Genomic DNA, 19,066 nt, shown 5'->3' on the forward strand with positions numbered 1-19,066 from the left:
CCAGGTCGCGGGACTTGGCGCCAACCGCCGCTGACGAAGGCGCCGCCGCTGAGGATGCCTATATCCCATCTGCCGCGCGGTTTGGTCTGTACTGCATGTGCAAGTTGGCCGTGGATCGGGACGAGGCCACAAAAGCAAGAAGAGCGTTGCCTACTCCGGCGGGAGGGCCTTCGGCTGCCCCTTCGGCCGGTCTTGGAGGGGGAATGGTCAGGGTTTTCCCGTGGCTGACTACCTAGTTCTAAACTCGGTTCTCTTTCCGGACGGACGGCATTTCCATCTGCGCAAAACGTCATTCATCAATCCGGCCCCAAACCTGTTCGTCGTCGACGAACAAGCTGCGCGCCCCCGTCCCCCTCAGATGAGTACGTACGTACGTGTTGTGTTGCGGCGGCGAAAGGGCCAAATGACCTCGTGTAGATTAAGGGAAAACCCTATCGCCCACCAGGCTTGTTCCGGAAACTCTCAAACGCAGTTCGTTAGTTCGTTCGCATCGCAATATAGGATAGTCTGGCGGATTTTTGGTTTTTTTTTGCGGGGGTTGTAAACAATCAGCCCTGCCTGGGTACAGTGCAGGAATCTCTAAAGTGGTTGTGGATACCCCCCACCGCCGCAGCTCGAGGCGTGGGAAGCGCTCTCAAGCACTCTGATTGGGAGATGGTTCTTCGTATCTACTATGTACTCTCTCTCTATATCTGGCCAAGGCGCTTTGCCTTACTGGCTTTGCCTCTTTTGCCACCGTCATCCCGGGCCCTGTACTCCGCAGCTCGACGGAAGACCCGCACCGCGCCGCCTAGCATGGAAGAGGCCGGACCCGGCCTTGGCCTTCGGCTCCCATTCCACACACACACACACACACACACACATGATACATGCCCGACACGTCGTGCTTCGTTATCGCTCAACAGATGGCTTACCGGGGTGACCCCTTGTTCGATATTGGACTTGGATAAGTAAGCTCTCCAGAGCTCGTGGCTGGAAGGAGAGCACAAGAAGAACACAGCATGCAAACCCCTGCCACCGACGCGTTTGATGTGCATTGCTTGCCTCTCTCGAGCCATACTACATACAGTACGTATGCTGTCTGTGAGAGGTGGCAGGTCGTCCGTTGACTCGTTGCATCGCATCGCATCGCATCGCATCGCACGGCCGATTGACAGTTCAGCCACACACGCGCACGCACGCGCGCACTAAAAATACCCTCCCGTTGGCCCATGTACACAAGCTTCGCACCGTGGTCGTGCACCTTCCCTCCCATGCTGCGCACACGCTTAACACGCATATACGGACATTCCCATCGGACGCAGGGCGGACCCGTAGACAAGCAAGCTTGAGCTGAAGATGGGCCCGTAGCGGTGTGGGTATCGACGAAAGGCCGGATGCCTGACTGGCTGGCTGGCTGGCTGGATGGATGGATGGATGATGCAGAATCAAGAATTCAAGAACTATCGCCGGATCGTGCTCCTTGCTTCTCTGCAACCCGTTCATCGGAAGGGAGTCCTTCTTCTTCGTCATCTTCGCTCCCTTGCGAACGACCAAAGGACGAATGGCCAGGCCTGTCGACCCCGGACTACACCTGTCCGGTCCTCGGACCGCCCGTCACCACCCCCCCACAACTCGACCGGCCAGCAAAACCACCCAACCACCACGAGGCAGGTTTCCCGCCCTTGGTTGGCTCGCGCATGCAGACCGCGCAAAACCTCAACACATCACACATCGCGTACATGTATGCCTACACCCTGACCACCTCTCTTGCCCGCGTGATCGGAGAACTGTCTGCAAGGGGATCGCAGCGCTGCGTTCCCTTGCCATGGACCACAAGCCCTTTATTGGAACGTGCGTGAGGGTAAGTGCGGGGGGGATGGTAATGATGTCGTTGAGAGACAAGACTCAGATGGGGGGGGGAGATAAGTCAGACAAAAAACCAAGACTTGCTTGGTGAAGATAAAAGAAAGGAAAAAAATCTTCAGCAAGAGTCGCATGCATTTAGGTGGGGGGGGTGAAGCGAGGGTAAAGCGAGGGTGAAGCGAAAGCTGCAGCAAAGCGGATAGTAGGCAGCGCCTCACGCGGATAGCGGCAGTGAGAAAGCCATCCATTCATTCGGTGGGTTGTGGGGGGGGGGGGGGGGGTCGTTTTTCCTTTGCGCGAGGCGGACGCGGACGACGACGACGACGACGACGACGTGTTTTTTTTTGTGTCTTTTTTTCCCCCCATATCCGATGACCAGATCCAAGGAAACCTAACCCCCGTACAGACCAATCCGATCCCGTCAACCCTTTTTTTTTTCCCATGTCTTTTCTTTACCTTTCCTTTGCCTCCTCCGCCTAGCACCGCCCCTTCAGCCCTCGCAAAGAAACGCCGCGGCTGCGCGGCCTGGATGATCTCGAGCGCTGCGCTACCTAATACGGGCCCGTCATCTTACACAAAGTACAGACAGACAGCAGCATCTCTTGCACCCACAGAGAGCCAAGATTGGCCGGCGCATGGGATGGCAGTTCCCGCCCCCCGGTTCCATCTTGGCTAAGAAGAAACCCCCTCCCCCATTGGTGAGGATGGGGACCCACTTTCCGAAAGAAGAGGGAGGGAAGAAGAAAAAAAGAAAAAAAAAAGGTACATACCGTGATAGGAACAGCCTCGCGACGTGGCTATTTTAGAACCGACACCCCGGTCCAACTTCAACCGCCTGTCCAGTCCTGCTGCCCCCAAAGGGATAATCGGGGAGGGGCGGGGGAGCGCGAGATCCTGTCCATGATGAACGAACGACGGAGCCGGTTTTGGGAAGAGCTGCAATGCGGCCGAATGACTCTCGATATGTACGGCATGACTGCTCCTCGGACAGCAGCCGCACTCTTTGTCAGACACTCTACACTTTAGTGCCTACCTAGATAAGGCGGATGGATGGACGGTGGGGCCCGTGGTTGAATCAAGGCACACGCGTATTATACCTACTTATACCTATACATGCACACACATATTATAACATACAGTGTGTCACACAACACTGACCGCCAGCCCAGATTCAAGCCCGGATTTAGCATCACAGCTTGGTTGCGCGCAGGGACCAGCCTGCAGCGCGACGAGGGTTGGGTTCGCGCCTTGCAATTCTGCAAAGGGAGAGTTTGTAAATGCACACCCGCCGCCCTCTTCTCCTCCAGCGTCGATCGATCGTCGATGGGTGAAGATAAACGCAAAAAAGAAAGAAAAAAAAGAGCCCCCAATGGAGAAATAATGGAAAATTACGACAATTGTACAATGGCGTCCCGGCAAAGATGTTGCTCGCCACACGCCGTCCTCATGCAAGGTCCGAATCCAGGGCAAACTGGGGATGGGAGAAAGGGGGGCGGCGGGCAGGGTAAGGAACCCATCGCCGGCGAACAATGCCCACAAGCCAATTCAATGAAACAAACATGCACATCACGAGAGCGGGGTAACGATTCCGGAGAAGCTTGTGTGTGAACGAAAAAGAACTTATTGGTATCATTGGTTTGATGTCTCTAACTAGGCAGCCTGCGCCCCCAAAAATGTCTTGCGGGGGCCGGATCGGCTGTGTTCTCCAAGAGCGCCGCCGTGCCTTTTTTTGGTACATGCCAATCAATCGAGTCTGGCCCTACTCTTGTCTGCTTTCGTCCTCATCCGCCCTTGCCCATTACTCCGTCCGTCAACACACTTCAAAGAAATTCGTTACGTCGTTAAACCCATACCCACGGTGGCCAAAAAGAAGGAACATGGCGTGGGGGAGAGCGGTTAAAAATAAAATCAAAAAAAAGAGGGAGAGAAAAAAGGGTAAAGGAGTGTTGCAGTCATCGCTGCCCCGTGACCGAGAGTCCGTGTGAGACGCCGTGATCCAGTTCCGGTCCCCGTTGATGCGCCATGCATGTAAAGCAAATCCCCAATCCGGATGCAAATGTGTGTTTCAAGCCCAGAGTGCCGCCGCCGTGTGTCGGCCCAGTCTCTTGTTTTTTGTTGCTGTTTTGTTCTTGTTCTTTTCTTGTCTGGTCGGTGCGAGGCGACTAGCCCATTCTCATACTCTTCCTCTTGTTGGCGAACCCGCTGAGGATCCGACTCCTCGTATTGCCCGCAGGCGAGCTGGGCGATACCACGGTAGGAGTGGATGGGGTTGGGGGCTGGTTCTGCGCGTTCTTCTTGGCTGCGCGCATGATATCGTGGTAGCTGACAGAGGGCCAGGGGCTGCTGGGAACCTTCTCCGGCGCCTCTTCCCTAGCGTCCGTCGCGTCGGCGGGCAGTGACAGTTGGTCCCGCGAAGAGTTGTTGGCGGGCAGGTCTCTAAGCTGGGGGCGACTGCGCTTCCGGACGATGCTCAGTGTCCTCTTGAAGAGCTGCGAGGTGGGGGTCTTGGGCCTCTCGGGCCGCTCAGCGTCCAACTGACGCTCCCCCACCCGCTCGTCGAGGGGCTTGCTGGCGTAGGGGTCGACATTGAGGAAGGCAGGCCTCTCCTTGGGAAACATGCTGGCGGTGATCATCATGCTGCTGGACCTAGGCGGGTGGTTGACGGGAGAGTAGGGGGCTCCGGTGGCGGGCGATGTCGACATCCTTCGCAGCGCGGGTTCTGTTGGGATGGCCAGGCGGCTCAGGGAACGGGAATCGACCGACTCGGGGGTTGGCGATCTTCTGGTGGAGGGGAGGTCGATAATGGAAGGCTTTCCGGAATAGATGACAGACACGACGCGTGCCGTGTCCTCGTGGCTCTTGCGAATGGGCGAGTCGGCCGACTCTGCGCTCTCCGACTCGTAGTCGTAGTCGGAAAACTCGTCGGCGGAAGAGGAAGCCTCCTCCTCGGAGGAGAGGTAGATGTCTTGGGGGGCAGACTGTGCGGGTTGGTTGGTGATGATCTTGAGAGCCATGCTTTCGAGGAGCCTGGAAGCCCTCAAGGAGCTCTTGGCTGGTAGGGCGGGTGGGTTCTGTTGCGGGGGCTGCTTCTTCTTGGGGGAAGGGCCCGTCATTTCGGCGTAGTAGTCGCCGTACATCTTTTCCGTCTCGTTCTCGTTGAAGGTCTCGTCATTGTATACGGGCGGGCGCGGGGCGTTGGGAAGCGAATCTCTATAAGAGGTCCTCTGCGATTGCTGGGAGGTGACACCGTCCTGGCGGGTGTTGGAATGTGAGGGTTCCCTGACGGGCATAGACTGAGCAGCCAGAGACATGGCGGGCGGTGACGGCATTCGTGATCTCCCTCGGGGAAATCTAAGACTGGGAGGTTTCAGTCGCGTAGGGTAGCCGGTCTACAGCGAACAGTAGCCGCTGGGGGGCAGTCAGTTGGTTGGCGGTATAGTTCGTTGTATGGTGTGAGTATGTGTGAGTTGAGTGAGTGATTGAGCGTGTTTGTCTGTGTGTATGTATATATGTGTAAGTGTCCAGGCTTGTTGACTCGGACAAAACACCAAGCTATTCGGAGGGATGATGAAGAGAGGGAGCAAGAGCAAGAGCACCTAGAGGTGTTTGAGGTAGGAGGGCATGCAAGATATTTTAATGGACGAGTCGGTCTGGGTCATAAACGGGTCGGGGGGACAGGTTAGGATATGTCGGTTCGGGAGGTGGTAGAACATAAAGGGACGGGGGGTACAGGATAGAATGGGGGTTTTGGGGGGGGGGGGCTCCATATGTGCAAATAGGTAGCCCGGGTCACATTGCAAGGGGGGAGGGGTGAGTTTGGGAACGGTAGTGTGTGGGTGTGAGGTGAGAGTGAGAGAGAGAGAGAAAGAGAGAGAGAGAGAGATGGCATACAGATACAGATACCTAATACCTAGTAGGTATCCGTAGAGAGTAGGGTAGGGATGTAGGTAGGTACGGAATAGGAATAGAGAGAGCAGAGCAGAGCAGATGGACAAAGTGGAACAGCCACAGCACGAGCTGCTCCTGCTCCTGCTCTTGCTCCTCCTGCTCCTGCACTCTGTACTCTGCACCTGGTCCATGCCACTTTCCCCTAGTCTCGATCCTCGTCAGGTCCTCACCCTGAGAGGATCCACTTTGGTACGGGGACCCAGTGTTGGCTCTTTTCAATTGACACGGTAGACAAGATGCTGGAGGCAGGGGCTGGGCTCAAGTCCCCACTAGTCCCTGTCGCTCCTCCCTCCTCCTGTTCGCTTGGGAAGATGAGGTACGTACTTGTCCTCCTTGAGGCTTTCTTTCATCCTTCCTCCCCGTCTCTCTCTCTCTCTCTCTCTCTCTCTCTCTCTCTCTCTTACCTACAAAGTATCTAGACCATGTCAGCCAGCCAGCCAGCCAGCCAACCAGTCCATCAAACAAACTGTTTGGCTTTGAGTCTGTGACTCTCCACATCCTCTCTCTCTCTCTTTCTTTCTTTCTGCCGGTCTCGCCCCCAAGGCCTTACTCTATCCGTTGTGGTGGTTCGGGGGGTGTACAACATGAAATAGAACACTGAGGTCGTCTCTCTCTCAAAGCGGTCGAGCGGACAATGTCGTCTCCTACCACACACCCCACGATGGAGGCGCCCAAGACGCCTTCCAGTCCAGTCCTGTCCTGTCCTGTCCTGTCCCAGTACCAAAGTACGCGGCGGGAATCTAACCTATTAAACCTACCTACCCTACCTAAGGCTACCACCTAGTAGGTAGGCAAGGTAACCCCATCCTAACATAGTACCTACCTAATTGTACTAACCCCGGCCTCTAGGCCAGAGCGGCACTTTCCACAGCCTTGGCCACATCGACCATGCATGCTATATCCTATCAGCCTGCGATCTTCCCACCACCACCTCCTACTCCTCCTCTCCTCTCATATGTGCTGTTTCATCTAAAAGATACCAATCGACGACGCCTATCTACCTCGGACCAATGCCTCTATCAACTAACCCATCAGCTCCATGAGTGATGGATGGCGTTTTTGGTACACTGCATGTCTAGCCGACCTTCCCAGACTGACGCGAGAGACTAAAGCGAACAGGGCGCACCATGGCCCTCGCCATAGTCTCTCTTGTCGTCACCGTGGATTGGATCGAGGAACGAAGGGGTGGGAAGGCTTGTCCAGTGTCGTTTGTCGGCAATTCACTTCCAATCCGTGAGCCTCGTTCTCTTTCCCTGTTTGCTTGCTTGCTTGCTTGCTTGCTTGTCGACCTATCCCGCCGGCAAATGACCCCACACATGTTGTCGCTCACAGGCGACCGGGGATGGCTGGTCACACCCACACACGGCCGGCCTCACCACCAGCAAACTCTACGCCACCAGACGAGGCGGTGGCAGGGGTTGGCTTTGCCGTCCAAAAAGGACGACATTTCGTCGTGATTCGATGACCGAGAAGAAGCGCTGACCAAGCCTGGGGGTGGTGGACGCGAACGCAAGTGTATGTATGTGCGTGTATTTCTCCGTCCACCACCACCACCACAACCTCCTCTACCTACTCCCTGCGTGACTGGAAAGGTACCTCTCGTTCCTGGTATGTGGCCTCGAGATGGCTAATTGTGCTCGATGCTCATTTGCCGTCATGTCGTGGTGGTGCCGCCGCCGCCGCCGCCATCACCAGCCGCCCTGTATCGGTCCACCAGAAACGGCCGTCGGAGCCTAACGCTTCTTCGTCCTGTCTGAATTAGGGAGGGGCGCACCTTCTTCCCACCCGCATGGAAATATCCAGCGTGACTCTCATGCGACCCGACGGATGGTCCTCCTCCCGCTGGAACCCAAAGGGAGAGAGCAAATGCAGTCCCGGCCACGAGCGGCTACGATTGAGGGAAAGAAACGAGACCCGATGTTTCGGTCTCATGGCGGAACATGGCTTGGCCCCAGGCTCGCTCTCTCCAACTGCAGGGTGCGAGCCACCGTGGAGAAGCATGGAAAAAGTAGCCCCCTCCTGCGCTTCGCAGTCCGCGATACTTCTTGTACGTATGGTGAATGCATGTACACCATGTGTGCCTGTGTGCCAGAAAAGAAAAAGAGAAAAAAGAGAGAAAGAAGCAGTGCGAACTGGTGGTCCGAACAGCCGAGCGTGCCTGGTCTAACCGCCCAGGGCCATGGTCGCCGGGCACACTGAGCGTCCTGGGGGATAACGATCCAACCCGATCTGAAATGAAGGGAGGGACGAGACGACACCGGCTACACAAGCCTATCGGGCGCAACCAAGATCAATCAGTTTGATAACATCAAGGGGCCGCCGGGTGGGCGCTATTCCGCAATGCCTCGCCGGTATCCCTCTCTTCTGGGAATGGCGCCGGAAAGCCAATATAGAGCGGCAATTACGATGTAGATACGTGCGGTCCATCCAGTCCAACCGTCCCTCACGTGGCCCCCGAAACGGCATGAAGCCGGTGGGAAAAGGGGGGGGGGAGAAGTCTTGGAGGAGAGCTTCATCGCGCCTTCGAAGCCGCCGCCGCCGCCGCCGTGACATGCGCAACCGAACGAATTCCTGGCCCCGGTATTTCCTGTGTGCCGTGCAGCGATGGCGATGCAAGTGCGAGAAGAAAGACACAGCCATATCCCCCCCCTACCCCTATATGTCTCACAGGATGAACGACGAGCATGTCGACATGTCAGTGGACGGGTGCGAGGCACGGAGCGTTGCATCGCCAAAAGTGACAATATGTCGGGTCGGCAGAGGCCCTACGGGACGCACGAATCACGTCGCCTAGACGAGGTGCTCTGCCGGGCAGATTCCATTGTCTTCGCTCCGCCGTATCTGCCAGATGCAGATTTTTCTTCATCCCCTTGAACGAGTCCCAGACCGACATTTGAACCGTGTCTCCATCCGGACATGACAACACTCCCGTTCAACCCCGGTTCGATCCGCAGTTGGAGTGTCGATTCCACCCTGACGATAAGAGATGCGTCCGCAGCAGCAGCAGCAGCAGCAGCAGCAGCAGAGTGAGCGTGCAGGGCCGTCCGATAAACGTTTTTTCTCGTAGACTGCAAACCTCGCCCTTGCAGCGACGGCACGCGATAGAAGGGATGTTTCTTGACTCCCTGCAGCCGCCATGCCCGTCCGAGAAACATGGTCAAACTCGAAGCGCGTCGCAGGCTTGCCTGGTTCCAAAGATCTTTGGGCCAGTCACGGCCGCGAGAACGGGCAGCACCCCCCTGCCGTTCGTCCGATGTGTGTGCTGCGACAGACAACGTCGAGACCGGGGGGGAGGGTGCCATTCGCTCAGCGGTTCCAGAGAGAGAGTCTGTGTCTGCGGCCGTCACTGGACGTGAGGTGTCGATTTAAAGCTGGGGACTGCGGAAGCGCACACAAACCCAAAAAGCCAATACCTACTCCGTACTCAACTGCGTAGGGACGAGACAACCTTATCAGCGTTTTTTTGCAGGGCCCTGGCCCAGACACTCCTGACGGCTTGCGTGCTTCATTTCGCCAAAGCAATACCCTGCCACCGCATGGCGATTTGTTTCGGGACGCCTGCAGGCACAGAGCATGGCTGGTGACGCGACGGTTTCCGGACAATGATCGGAGCCAGGTAACCCACGCCCCGTACGGTACTCCGTCTCTGTCCGGAGAAGCATCGCACAGTGTATGAGAGGGGGGGCGGAGTCCTACAAGATGGATGGCAACGCTCGTGTGTGTTTGCCGCAGCATTGATTGAAATAAAATAAAAAAACGAAATAAAAACTCCCCCACAAAGCACTCTGCTACCTGTATGGCGATACGACATGCAAGGCCCATCGCTGGTGCTTGGCGGCGGCAACGGGGCCAGCAGCATCCATCCACCTAGACGTCAGTACATACTACTACGAGGAGAAAAGGAGTCAATCAGCCCATGTGCCGTCAGCCTCCTGTCCTAGTTCAGACCAGCCTGATACCGGCAGACGGCAAATTTGACATGGAATCACTCAGTGGGGGGTGTGCTTTGGAAGATGCGATGAAATCCGGCACCACGGATAGATGCGTGCTTCTCGTCTCCCTCCTTCTCTCTCCTTCTCTCTCTCCCTTTCCTTAGTTAGCCCCCGGGGGGAAACTTCCAGCATTTGTCGACTCGGAGTTTTCGTTTGTCGTCGGTCTTTCTTAACAATCAACAACGTGCCATTTCCCCCTGTCCCTTGCTTGCGAACCCTCGTTTCCTTCCGTTCCTTTCAACCGCCTCTAACGGTCGCGACTCTCGGCCCAACTGTCTCTCGCGACGATACCCGCCTTACAGTCTCATCCCCCCCCGACTCCCTTGCAAGTGGCTCTCGAGTACGGTAGTGGGCATGTCGCGGCCAAGATAAGCTGGCCCGCCCATCCATCCTGGTCTGCCGTCCCCACAGTCGCTTTTTTGCTCGGAGGGGGGAGGGTCACGGAGCACCTTCTGCCGCCTGATGCAATTCAACGTTTCCCGACGGGCGCCACTCGGTCGACTCCATCGCGGCAGCCTCGAAAAATTAATTCCAGCCACAGAAGTGCCACCACGCCAACGGCTATGCGAGATGATGCTAATCCACATGGAGGGAGCCCCTCCTTTATTCTTTTTTTGTCTTTTCCCTCTCTCCAAGGGAGCAGAAGAGTGGCCTCTGTGGATTGTTTCACGTGCCGGCAGTAGACACCACGGCGCTCCGAGCAGCAAATGCTTTCTTCTCCAACCCGTGCCGGACGGCAGCGCTCGCGGCGCCGCGTGGGAGGTGGTAATTGCGAGGTGGGCGGTCATGGACGTGGGCTGGCTTACATAGGTACAGCAGCAATCACACCCGATGATCGGCGCGGGCGCGTCTTGGCCCCGCCCCATCCCATCCCATCTCATGGTGCGTCCAACGATTCGCACGGTATCGTTGGGGGTGAAAGGGAAAGGGGAGGGGGAGGGTGCCATGATCCGACACGTGCGGCTGTCGATGAAGCTGTCAATAATCGGCAGTCGGGTCTGTCTACGGATACTACTCCTCGAAACCCTATCGCCGTGTTAGGCTTTGTGTGATCACCGCGGGATTCGAACAATGACACACGTCCCGCAACGTTTACCCCTGAGGCCAGGGGGACCGGGGGGGAGGGGGATCGTGAACGAATTATCGGAATGCGACAACCCAATCATGACTTACTCTTTCCCCAGCGGGTAACGGATGCTGCTTCTTCCAGGCCAGCCTTATGTTGCTCGCTGTCTCATCTGCCTTGCCGCCGGCCGAGCCGTCATGGTCATTGGACGGGGACAACGCAAGCGCTACGCGATAGCATCACGACTTGCGCGTCCGCTACGTGATGTACCGTTTCAAGGCGCCCGGGCTTGCACAGAGGCGTCGCCGATGGTAGCTGACAAGGCCACAGCGTGAAACTGATCCGCGAACTCCCTTCTCACCCGGGTGCTTGGAGTGCATGCGCGATCGCCAGAGTCTTCTCTCACCCGGCAGGTCACCGGGCGATTATAGATTCAACGCGGACCCTGCTTCGGCGCCGGGTGGTGCGGGGCCCGTACTTCGAGTCCTCACCTCCCCACCCTCACCGATTTGAGATGGCGCCAGGCCGATGTCTGCGGCTAGAGTGGCTCTGCATCTGACGCGCGGAGAAACGAAACAGAAGGCTACTCGAACCCTGATCGATTGGCCCTCCCCAACGTCGTCTTCCCTTCTGCATGCTGACATTAGACGCGCCATGTGCTCGCTGGGGCTGAGGAGAGCCACAATCGGGAGGGGCTATGCAGGTTCCCAATCCCTATCAATGCCCTACGCGGGCGTCCCGAGGCCGGCTACCGTCTTGCCCAGAGAGGCTCGACTGTTTTCCTTTTTCCCAGTTTCGTCTCCCAGCTGCCAATGCTATGCTATTCTTGCATAGCTGGCCGATCGAGCGTCACAGTCCAAGATGATCTTTCAGGTACGAGCTTAGTCTTGTCTACCTAAGCCGCGCAGGAGCGCACCCAGACCGACCCTGCCAGAGACCCACTACGCTATGCGCTTATGGGTATTGGATAACGAGAGCTGGACATGGCGAGTGAGTCTCACCCCCTCCCCTTGCAAAGAGGCAAAGATATTGACGAGCAAGCGTCGTCAGCCGACAATGAGATGAGATGCTCTTACCGCAAGCCGTGTGGTAGGCGATGTCAACTCTTGGAGGCTCCCTCCCGGGGAGTCCGTTTCAAGGCCTCAGCTGATTGTGGCTCATAACTTGCTCTTGTTCGGATAGCTGACCAAAAAGGGATATGATACTGACGAGCATGCGGTGCTGACAGGCAACTGCGCCATTGCCAGCCTCTCGGGACCCTGTGTGCATACGGGGAGAGTACAGCGTCTTCCTGCACTGTCCGGAACATGTACCTCGTCGTTCGTCAGCAGCAAAGCGGACATGGCTGACGGTTCGACCTATCCTATCCCACGTCGCTGCGACGGCTAGGTCGACCTCGCAGCATTGAGGGAGAGGGGCATTCGCCCGCGATCTGAAACGGAGCGAAACGAGCTCAACCGGATGGAATCCTACGTTGGGGGGGGGTTGCACTCGTCTCGTCGGTCCCGCACTGCGCCGCTGCTGCCAACAGTCCAGGGCGGCATTTTGGGTCGTCATGCATTGTGTGCGCAATGGCATGGCGGGAGGCCCGAAACGAATATCGACTCCGTTTCTCCAGGTATGAAACGGCGACCTTTTTCGAACCCAGTCCACCCTCCCACCCAGTACTACATATGTATAGTGTGCCGGGTTGTATGATGGCAGCAATGATGAGACCGAAGAGTGGGGAGGGGAAGGGGGAGAGCGTTGCCTCCCGATCCAAGTGGCCCCCCCGGGTGGCCCGTCTCCGCCTCCGCATCGACCCGCGCCCCCTTCCCCGCGTCCGTGTAGTGTATGTAGTGGTTCCGGCAGTGCACCGTGTCCGGGTCGCCGTGTTGCAGCCGTCTCCACATAACAAACTGCAAACCCCATACATGTGTATGCGTGTGTATGTAAGCAACATGTACCGTACCCGTACCGTAGGTGGTTTTTTTACAGATGGAAAACTGTATCTCAGGAAACACGTGACATTAGGGGAAACCCCTGCGACATGACATCACCCCTGCAACACCCCCCCCCCCCCCCCCCCACACACTTCTGCATCCAGCCCAACCGCCAACTACCAACCACCGACAACCAACCCGTGGCACGACGTCACCTCACGCCTGAGTTTGCTGGACGTCGGTCAGGCTTTATCGAGGTTTTGGGTTTTCTGACCTCCAAAGACCCCCTAGTCACTCGTTCTTCTGCTGCATCTGTTGGGATGCCCGCACATTCGGCCTTTGGTGGTCTATGTTCAAGAGAGAGACAAGACAATTAGACCTTGACGTTTGGCCATGCTTTCAAGACGCGCGGCAACCGCTCAACAGACAAAACAGGATGTGCATACTGCAGTTTAGGCGCGAACTGCATCGTGACGTCGCTTATCTCGGCCACCCCCCCCCCCTTCCCTTCCATCACATCACATCCCACCTCTCGCATGCCCGCAAGCAACGTCTGCCCGTCGTGGGTTTCTGCTTGGGACCAAGTTCTGGAACGTTCGTGCATCGCCTCCAATCATCCTGACGAAGTGGAAGAGGAGTGATTCCAGAGGATACATCATCGGCTGCCAACTTTTCTCATCTTGCCAGGCGCCTCGTCGCCTGGTCCTTGGCATTCGGCCCTCGACGAACCCAAGCTCGCGCCAGGCCGAACTGCAGGGTCCGACAGGGGGGGGGGCAAGGAGCTGACGACATGGAACTCTCTCTCTGTCCTGCTTTTTTTTTTTTTTTTTCATCCTCGAGGTTGAGCAGTTGCAGTGCTAAGGTCGACAGATTCGCGGCGCGGGACAACGTGTTACTGGTACCCAAAGCTGAATCCCTCTCTCCGTCCCTCCTTGTTCCCTGCAGTGGCGGGGAACGCGTGCGGAAAATGCAAGACTTGATGTAAGCAATCAGCCCACGAAAACGCGGGCGAAAGAGTCCCTGCCTGCAGGGCGTCATCGCGCAAGATGCAGTTGCGGGAGGGGGCCGGTTTCGTCGCACAGGATGAGGTCACACAGTACACCATACATTGTCTTGATGTATCTCTCTCTCTCTTTTTTTTCTTCTTCTCTTGTACACAAGCCGCATCCATGAGGGGACCTGAGATGGAGGGGATCATGGCTCGCTTATCGGAAGGGGTGGTACTGACGCAATATCGGGATCACGCGAAGCGCCTGTTCCTGGTTCACAGGTTTGGGATGCCGAGCGTCCTCCATGGCTTCTCGGTAGGTGCCGTCGCTGGGGGGGGGGCTTCTATCTTCCCTTGTGCTTCCGAAGGTGCAACATGTCTGGCCGTCGGAACCGGATGCCGTGTACAAGTGCCCTCCGGTGTGAGGCGCCATGTCGCGGCTCGTTCCTGGCTGTGTCTCACCGCCACGGCCAATATTGGACATGCCGCAACACGTTGCGGGAAGCAACGGGAAGAGAAACATATCTCGGGAAGAGAAACACATCTTGGATCAACCAATTCTTTTTTTCCCTCCCCGTGGGTGTGATGTTTCTGGAATCACGCCAGTGAGACGTCTCACCGTCTGATTGGGGGTCTCGGTCATACAAGAGACGGGGGGGGCGGAGACCGGCATATCGACCCCGAGGCTTGAGACAGCCCTGACCCGGTCACGAGAAAGACCCTGTCTGTTGGTTAATCAACTCCAACAGCATTGTTCGTTGTTGTCCGCATCATCTGAGACAGATGCTCGGTGGTTCTCTTTGATTCCGTAGAGCCTGGTAATCGCGGGTAGCGCCTCTGCCTGGTGGGTGTCAGTATGCCGTCCATGCTACTGGGGAGGGGCCAGAGGAAGCGAGATCAGTCTCTCTTTTTTCTTCTTCTTCCTTTGGCACGCATGCAAGAAGCTCTTGGTGTCTCCCATAGAGATTTAGATGTTGGGCGAATCCATGAGTCAAATGCGAAGCGTACTTCTGTAAGCGTCTGCTTGAGCTCAGCTCTTAGTCTCAGTTGGCTCTAGTTGTATTGAAAGAGCCCCTCTGTCCCACTGGAAATAGCTGGCAGCAGACACTTCGTTCTAGGGCAGTTAGCGTTTCAACTCGAGAGAGTAGTTCCAGAGGACTTACGGCAAGCGGCTTGTCTTTGAAGCAGCTAAATAGAACGTTATTTTTAAGGGTTCTCGCTGAACAAGAGTCTTGGCAGTAAATATCTATTAAGCGCGGGGTTGGTTAATAGTACAAAGTGTATCCTTATATCTGGGCATATTCAATTTACCTCGTGTTAGTGCTAAATCATATAGTAGTCTTCAAGTGCGCGAGTTAGGCTTGAGCGACGCTTGAAGACTATCTACACGCGTGTACGCACGCGCAAATAGGGCATGGCGACGTGAGACCGCTCGCCGGGTTGCCGGCGGCGAGTTGTCCGACGTGGCCATCATCAGATATCTACACTGCATCAAACGGACTTTTCGCATTGCAGATCACTACGTCTACAGCAGTAGAACCCTACGGTCAGTGCTGCCCCCTTTCTGATCCGCGCGAGCACACACGGTGGCGTTCGTGTTTGGCATGCCAAAGACCGCCCTGCTCCTCGAGGCTCAATCGGAGAGCAAGCAGCCCGATAGAAAGGCGCCCCAGCATAGCGGGCTGTTCTGGTCCCGTTCGCTCCAACTTCGCCGTGTACAAAGCCCGGAGCTTTGCTAGCCCGCCCCGAGCCGAGAGCCGACCCGCCCCATGTTCCTTGACTTCGGAAGGATACGAGTTGGGAGGGCGAGACGTTGTTTCCCGTCGGGAAGTATTCTTGCCCTGTGCACTTTTCACTAGGTGTGAGACTGTTGGACCAGAGCGTGCTTCATTCGTCGCGAGTCCTCCCATCGACAAGGCGGAGGACGATGCTGTCCGGTCTTGTCCTACCTAGTTCTCAGTCATGTCACCTTCCGGAAAGCTGACCGTATATATCCACAATGTGTGTCGGTGTTGTCTTGTTAGCCTCTTTATGGGAAACATTGCCTTTCTTCTCTCCTTGGACATGCACTTCTAGTAGTTGCTGATCGGTGCCCCCTCACAGAAATGTATAAATGCTTGCCCATTCTCCAAACATTGTGGGGTTTCTTCTCCCGTTCATCCATCTTCTCCACCTGTTCACACTGGGAACTGGCCGTGTTCCGTAATCTAATCGAAAGAGCGTGGGAATCATAGGTACAACGGTCCCCTGCTGACCTGACAGAGCTTGGAGGGTCGAGCGGCGTAATAGAGTGAAGAAGCAGTGCCATGTAACACTGGCGTCCAGGGGGAAGGGCTGCGCGCACTCAACATATCTGATAGCCGTTGGCGTTATCTAGACCAAACACCACCCATTCGGCCAACGGTGGCGCAGATCGGACGGACGATACTGCCGCTTGGGACAATACTGAACGCGAGGTCCTCGGCAGCGGCCTCGCTTTCAGATCGTCATAGCCGGCCTGGTCCCAGGGCATGCGCACGATGATCGGTTCCCGATACCACGGATCATCGGTACCGATCCCTAGGGGGCTGCCGCCCGAGAGCGACGAGCGGGCCCGAGCCGCCAGAGGAGCCGCCAGCCGAGAGGTCGGTCTTGTCGGGGCAGACGGCGCGGCCAAAAAAGTAGTCGGCGCACTCTTCCGGCATGAGGTCCTGCGGCATGCAGTTGTTCACCCATACGCTCGCCCTCTCCGTCACACCCGCCGCACCAGCGGCTGACGGCAGCCCGCGGTGGCGCGTTGGCACCCCGAGGGGGACCATCTGGTGCGCCAACGTCTTCCACGCGACAACCGGCTACGTGTCGCACCTCCTCCCCGGGTTCCTCGACAAAGATTGTTTCCCTCAAGGGCAACGTTGTCGCTCTGCCGCCGCCCCGGCCTCACATCGACTGTCCCCTAGGCCATACCGCAAGCATCCGGTGGGGTGAAGACTTTGACTACATGATCCAGCGCGAGGTGGACGGCAAGCACCTCATCTTCGGCGGCCGCGACCTCGCCCGTCCACGGGGTTGCACCGCCCCCTCGGCGACTGGGACGACTCGACCACCACGCCCGACATCATCCGCTCCCTGACAGAGTTCTCCGAGACGCACATGGCGGTCCGGACCGGCGCCGGACCGCCGTGCTACGCCTGGTCCGGCATCATGGGCCTGACCCCGGATGAGCTGCCCTACGTCGGCGCCGTGCCCGACTGCGCCGGTCAGTGGGTCGCCGCCGGGTACTCGGGACACGGCATGGCAAGGGCCTTCATGACAGCGCAGGCGCTGATCCAGCTCTTCGCCCAGGACGACGTCGACTCGCGCGTGCCGGCCGAGTACTTCAAAATTGCCGAGAGGCTCGCTCGAAAGGATGACGAGTGGGATCAGGTCCTTGAAAGAAATCTCAAAGCGAACCCTCCTCCGGTTGTATAATAGCCTGTAGCAATGAGCGTTGCCGCCAACCAGGAACAAGACAAAGTAGAGTCATTGCTACTTAATAACTACGTAGACACGAAATGAGGTTCTAGGCACGAGGCCTGGGGGTTAGAATATATAACCATCGGATGGACTCAAGACCCCGGCACGCCCAGCCAAGGACGCTAGCTGATGAGCAGCCCTGTCGAGTCACGGCGCGCACCAGAGGCTCGATACAAGGCCAGGCGAGCCGCAGGTAGACTCTCCGGCGTCAGCAGCACGTAGCGGATCGAGAATGGCAATGACTGGTCACATCAACGACGTCAACACGAAAATATTCTTCGTGATTTTCTCGTATGCCAGCGAGCCGCGAGAGGCTGTAGCTTGTCTGTGCGGGACATCTTTCCTACCTGGATAGCTAAGCGGGCTATCCATCCACCCATATCGTCTTCCGGGCTTGATACGCGCCTATTCACACTCAACACAAGCCGGCAGGTTCCCTATAGACTGGACTAGGGAACATGTTCTTTCGGATCGGATCGACTCAGGGAATTTCCATGGAGCCCACCAAACTATTACGGACGGCCGTTGTTCGTATTCGGGACACCGAGACGAGATATGGTAGCCCTATTTTGGCGGCGGCGGTGAGAGATGCAAATATTCGTCCAGGGTTCGTTTACTTTCTTAACTTCTTGATGCGAAGCCGAGTCAACGTCCACATTCCTAAAAACACGAGCGAAACTCCGTGTCTCCCTGCTCCGCGCTTTATGCTTCCCGGAATGCCCGTCCCAACCCAACTTAAGAAGCAGCTAAATACATTGCCTCTTCCCCCAGCCCTGGATCGACCCCGATGGTAGTACACCAAAGGATCCTTTGAAAACCGGAGGTTATGAACGCCAGATGTTGGCGTGTAATCTGAAGGTCCACTTCTTAATACCTACATAAATAACACATTGACGGTGAGACGGATCTTACCGAAATCTCTAGTTGATGTCTTTAAAAGTATTAGTATGGTATAACAATTAGGCCCACAGGTTGGCTGCTGGCTAAGTACATAGATTAACAGTTGACTTGGCATAATGCTCTAGGTGTTAATAGCTTAGATACACTATGTAACTCCAGGCGATGACTACTAACCACCAACCACAAGAGCGGAACACGGTCTCGTGCAAGCCCAGCCGGGCTCTCCTCTTCAATGCCCGGTTTTGCGATATTGCCTTGCAGCTCAAAAGGTCGGCTCGGTCTCGTCCTCCGTCTGCTGTCTGCTGTCGAGGAAGCTTCAGCTCACAGGGGAGAGCACAATTGCGTGGAAACGACCCATCTGGTGCCCACAAGGGTTCCCGACTTCCACGAGACTCGTTTGGTGTGCAACGGGGGAAGACCCTCTCGTGATCGACCTCACCGACGAACGCCAAGCATCCAGGGCCCGCCTGCTGCCGTTGTCCTCGAGTCTCCTACGTTTTCGCGCGTCACGAATATACTCAGCACACGCGGACATCACAAGCATAAGATCTGAGCACGATTGAAGCAAATAGTCTTGTTTGAAACCGGCCTCTGTACTCCGTCAAAAGAAAAGAAGAAAAGCTGTCGGGGTATAGTGTTGATACAAGCGTAGGCAGCATGAGGCATCCCAATTATCCCGGTGTGCCCCTTCATGGAACAGACAAGACCCCCAAAACCGAAAAGAAGTAAGAAATAACTGGGCTCGGCGTGAATTCTGGTTGGCCTTTTTTTTTCTTCTTTTCCCTTTTTTTTTGTTGTGGGTGCTCTCTCCTCCCACACACCATCCGGTATTCTCGTCCCTTTCCAAGCCTCACATCGTTCATCACGTCTCATCCCTCGCTTCTCTCTTCTAGTAGTCCATGACCTGGACAAA

The 19,066-nt window shown here is 56.5% G+C and overlaps 9 protein-coding genes across 9 annotated transcripts; 5 read left to right on the top strand and 4 right to left on the bottom strand.

The window, feature by feature from the left end:
- Nucleotides 1-1,371: 1,371 nt before the first annotated feature.
- Nucleotides 1,372-1,926, top strand: LY79DRAFT_535383 (uncharacterized protein). Its single transcript, XM_060556506.1, has one exon. It carries the CDS (start codon nucleotides 1,377-1,379, stop codon nucleotides 1,839-1,841), a length of 465 nt encoding a protein of 154 aa, XP_060420121.1. The 5' UTR covers nucleotides 1,372-1,376; the 3' UTR covers nucleotides 1,842-1,926.
- A 2,081-nt stretch (nucleotides 1,927-4,007) lies between these two features.
- LY79DRAFT_575208 (uncharacterized protein) lies at nucleotides 4,008-5,156 on the bottom strand (the record flags this gene model as incomplete). Its single annotated transcript, XM_060559686.1, has 1 exon — nucleotides 4,008-5,156. One exon carries the CDS (start codon nucleotides 5,154-5,156, stop codon nucleotides 4,008-4,010), a length of 1,149 nt encoding a protein of 382 aa, XP_060420122.1.
- A 3,103-nt stretch (nucleotides 5,157-8,259) lies between these two features.
- LY79DRAFT_143600 (uncharacterized protein) lies at nucleotides 8,260-9,197 on the bottom strand. The gene has a single exon (XM_060550984.1). The coding sequence runs from the start codon at nucleotides 9,093-9,095 to the stop codon at nucleotides 8,559-8,561; it is 537 nt and encodes a 178-aa protein (XP_060420123.1). The 5' UTR covers nucleotides 9,096-9,197; the 3' UTR covers nucleotides 8,260-8,558.
- A 669-nt stretch (nucleotides 9,198-9,866) lies between these two features.
- LY79DRAFT_143649 (uncharacterized protein) lies at nucleotides 9,867-11,165 on the bottom strand. The gene is made up of 2 exons (XM_060550985.1): nucleotides 10,866-11,165; nucleotides 9,867-10,811 (listed from the first exon to the last, which is right to left on the bottom strand). The coding sequence occupies exons 1-2, from the start codon at nucleotides 10,949-10,951 to the stop codon at nucleotides 10,082-10,084; spliced, it is 816 nt and encodes a 271-aa protein (XP_060420124.1). The 5' UTR covers nucleotides 10,952-11,165; the 3' UTR covers nucleotides 9,867-10,081.
- Nucleotides 11,166-11,870: 705 nt separating this feature from the next.
- On the bottom strand, nucleotides 11,871-12,815 carry LY79DRAFT_143587 (uncharacterized protein). The gene has a single exon (XM_060550983.1). It carries the CDS (start codon nucleotides 12,760-12,762, stop codon nucleotides 11,986-11,988), a length of 777 nt encoding a protein of 258 aa, XP_060420125.1. The 5' UTR covers nucleotides 12,763-12,815; the 3' UTR covers nucleotides 11,871-11,985.
- Nucleotides 12,816-13,538: 723 nt separating this feature from the next.
- On the top strand, nucleotides 13,539-14,702 carry LY79DRAFT_535392 (uncharacterized protein). Its single transcript, XM_060556507.1, has one exon. It carries the CDS (start codon nucleotides 13,820-13,822, stop codon nucleotides 14,345-14,347), a length of 528 nt encoding a protein of 175 aa, XP_060420126.1. The 5' UTR covers nucleotides 13,539-13,819; the 3' UTR covers nucleotides 14,348-14,702.
- Nucleotides 14,703-16,443: 1,741 nt separating this feature from the next.
- LY79DRAFT_665190 (uncharacterized protein) lies at nucleotides 16,444-17,208 on the top strand (the record flags this gene model as incomplete). The annotated part of the gene is made up of 2 exons (XM_060563025.1): nucleotides 16,444-16,633; nucleotides 16,748-17,208. The coding sequence occupies 2 exons, from the start codon at nucleotides 16,444-16,446 to the stop codon at nucleotides 17,206-17,208; spliced, it is 651 nt and encodes a 216-aa protein (XP_060420127.1).
- A 564-nt stretch (nucleotides 17,209-17,772) lies between these two features.
- LY79DRAFT_535395 (uncharacterized protein) lies at nucleotides 17,773-18,123 on the top strand. The gene has a single exon (XM_060556508.1). The coding sequence runs from the start codon at nucleotides 17,886-17,888 to the stop codon at nucleotides 18,045-18,047; it is 162 nt and encodes a 53-aa protein (XP_060420128.1). The 5' UTR covers nucleotides 17,773-17,885; the 3' UTR covers nucleotides 18,048-18,123.
- A 164-nt stretch (nucleotides 18,124-18,287) lies between these two features.
- On the top strand, nucleotides 18,288-18,794 carry LY79DRAFT_535396 (uncharacterized protein). Its single transcript, XM_060556509.1, has one exon. The coding sequence runs from the start codon at nucleotides 18,386-18,388 to the stop codon at nucleotides 18,704-18,706; it is 321 nt and encodes a 106-aa protein (XP_060420129.1). The 5' UTR covers nucleotides 18,288-18,385; the 3' UTR covers nucleotides 18,707-18,794.
- Nucleotides 18,795-19,066: the final 272 nt, after the last annotated feature.

This window comes from Colletotrichum navitas (genome assembly GCF_030913465.1).
Source record: "Colletotrichum navitas strain CBS 125086 chromosome Unknown LY79scaffold_2, whole genome shotgun sequence".
Classification (NCBI taxonomy): Eukaryota; Fungi; Ascomycota; class Sordariomycetes; order Glomerellales; family Glomerellaceae; genus Colletotrichum; species Colletotrichum navitas.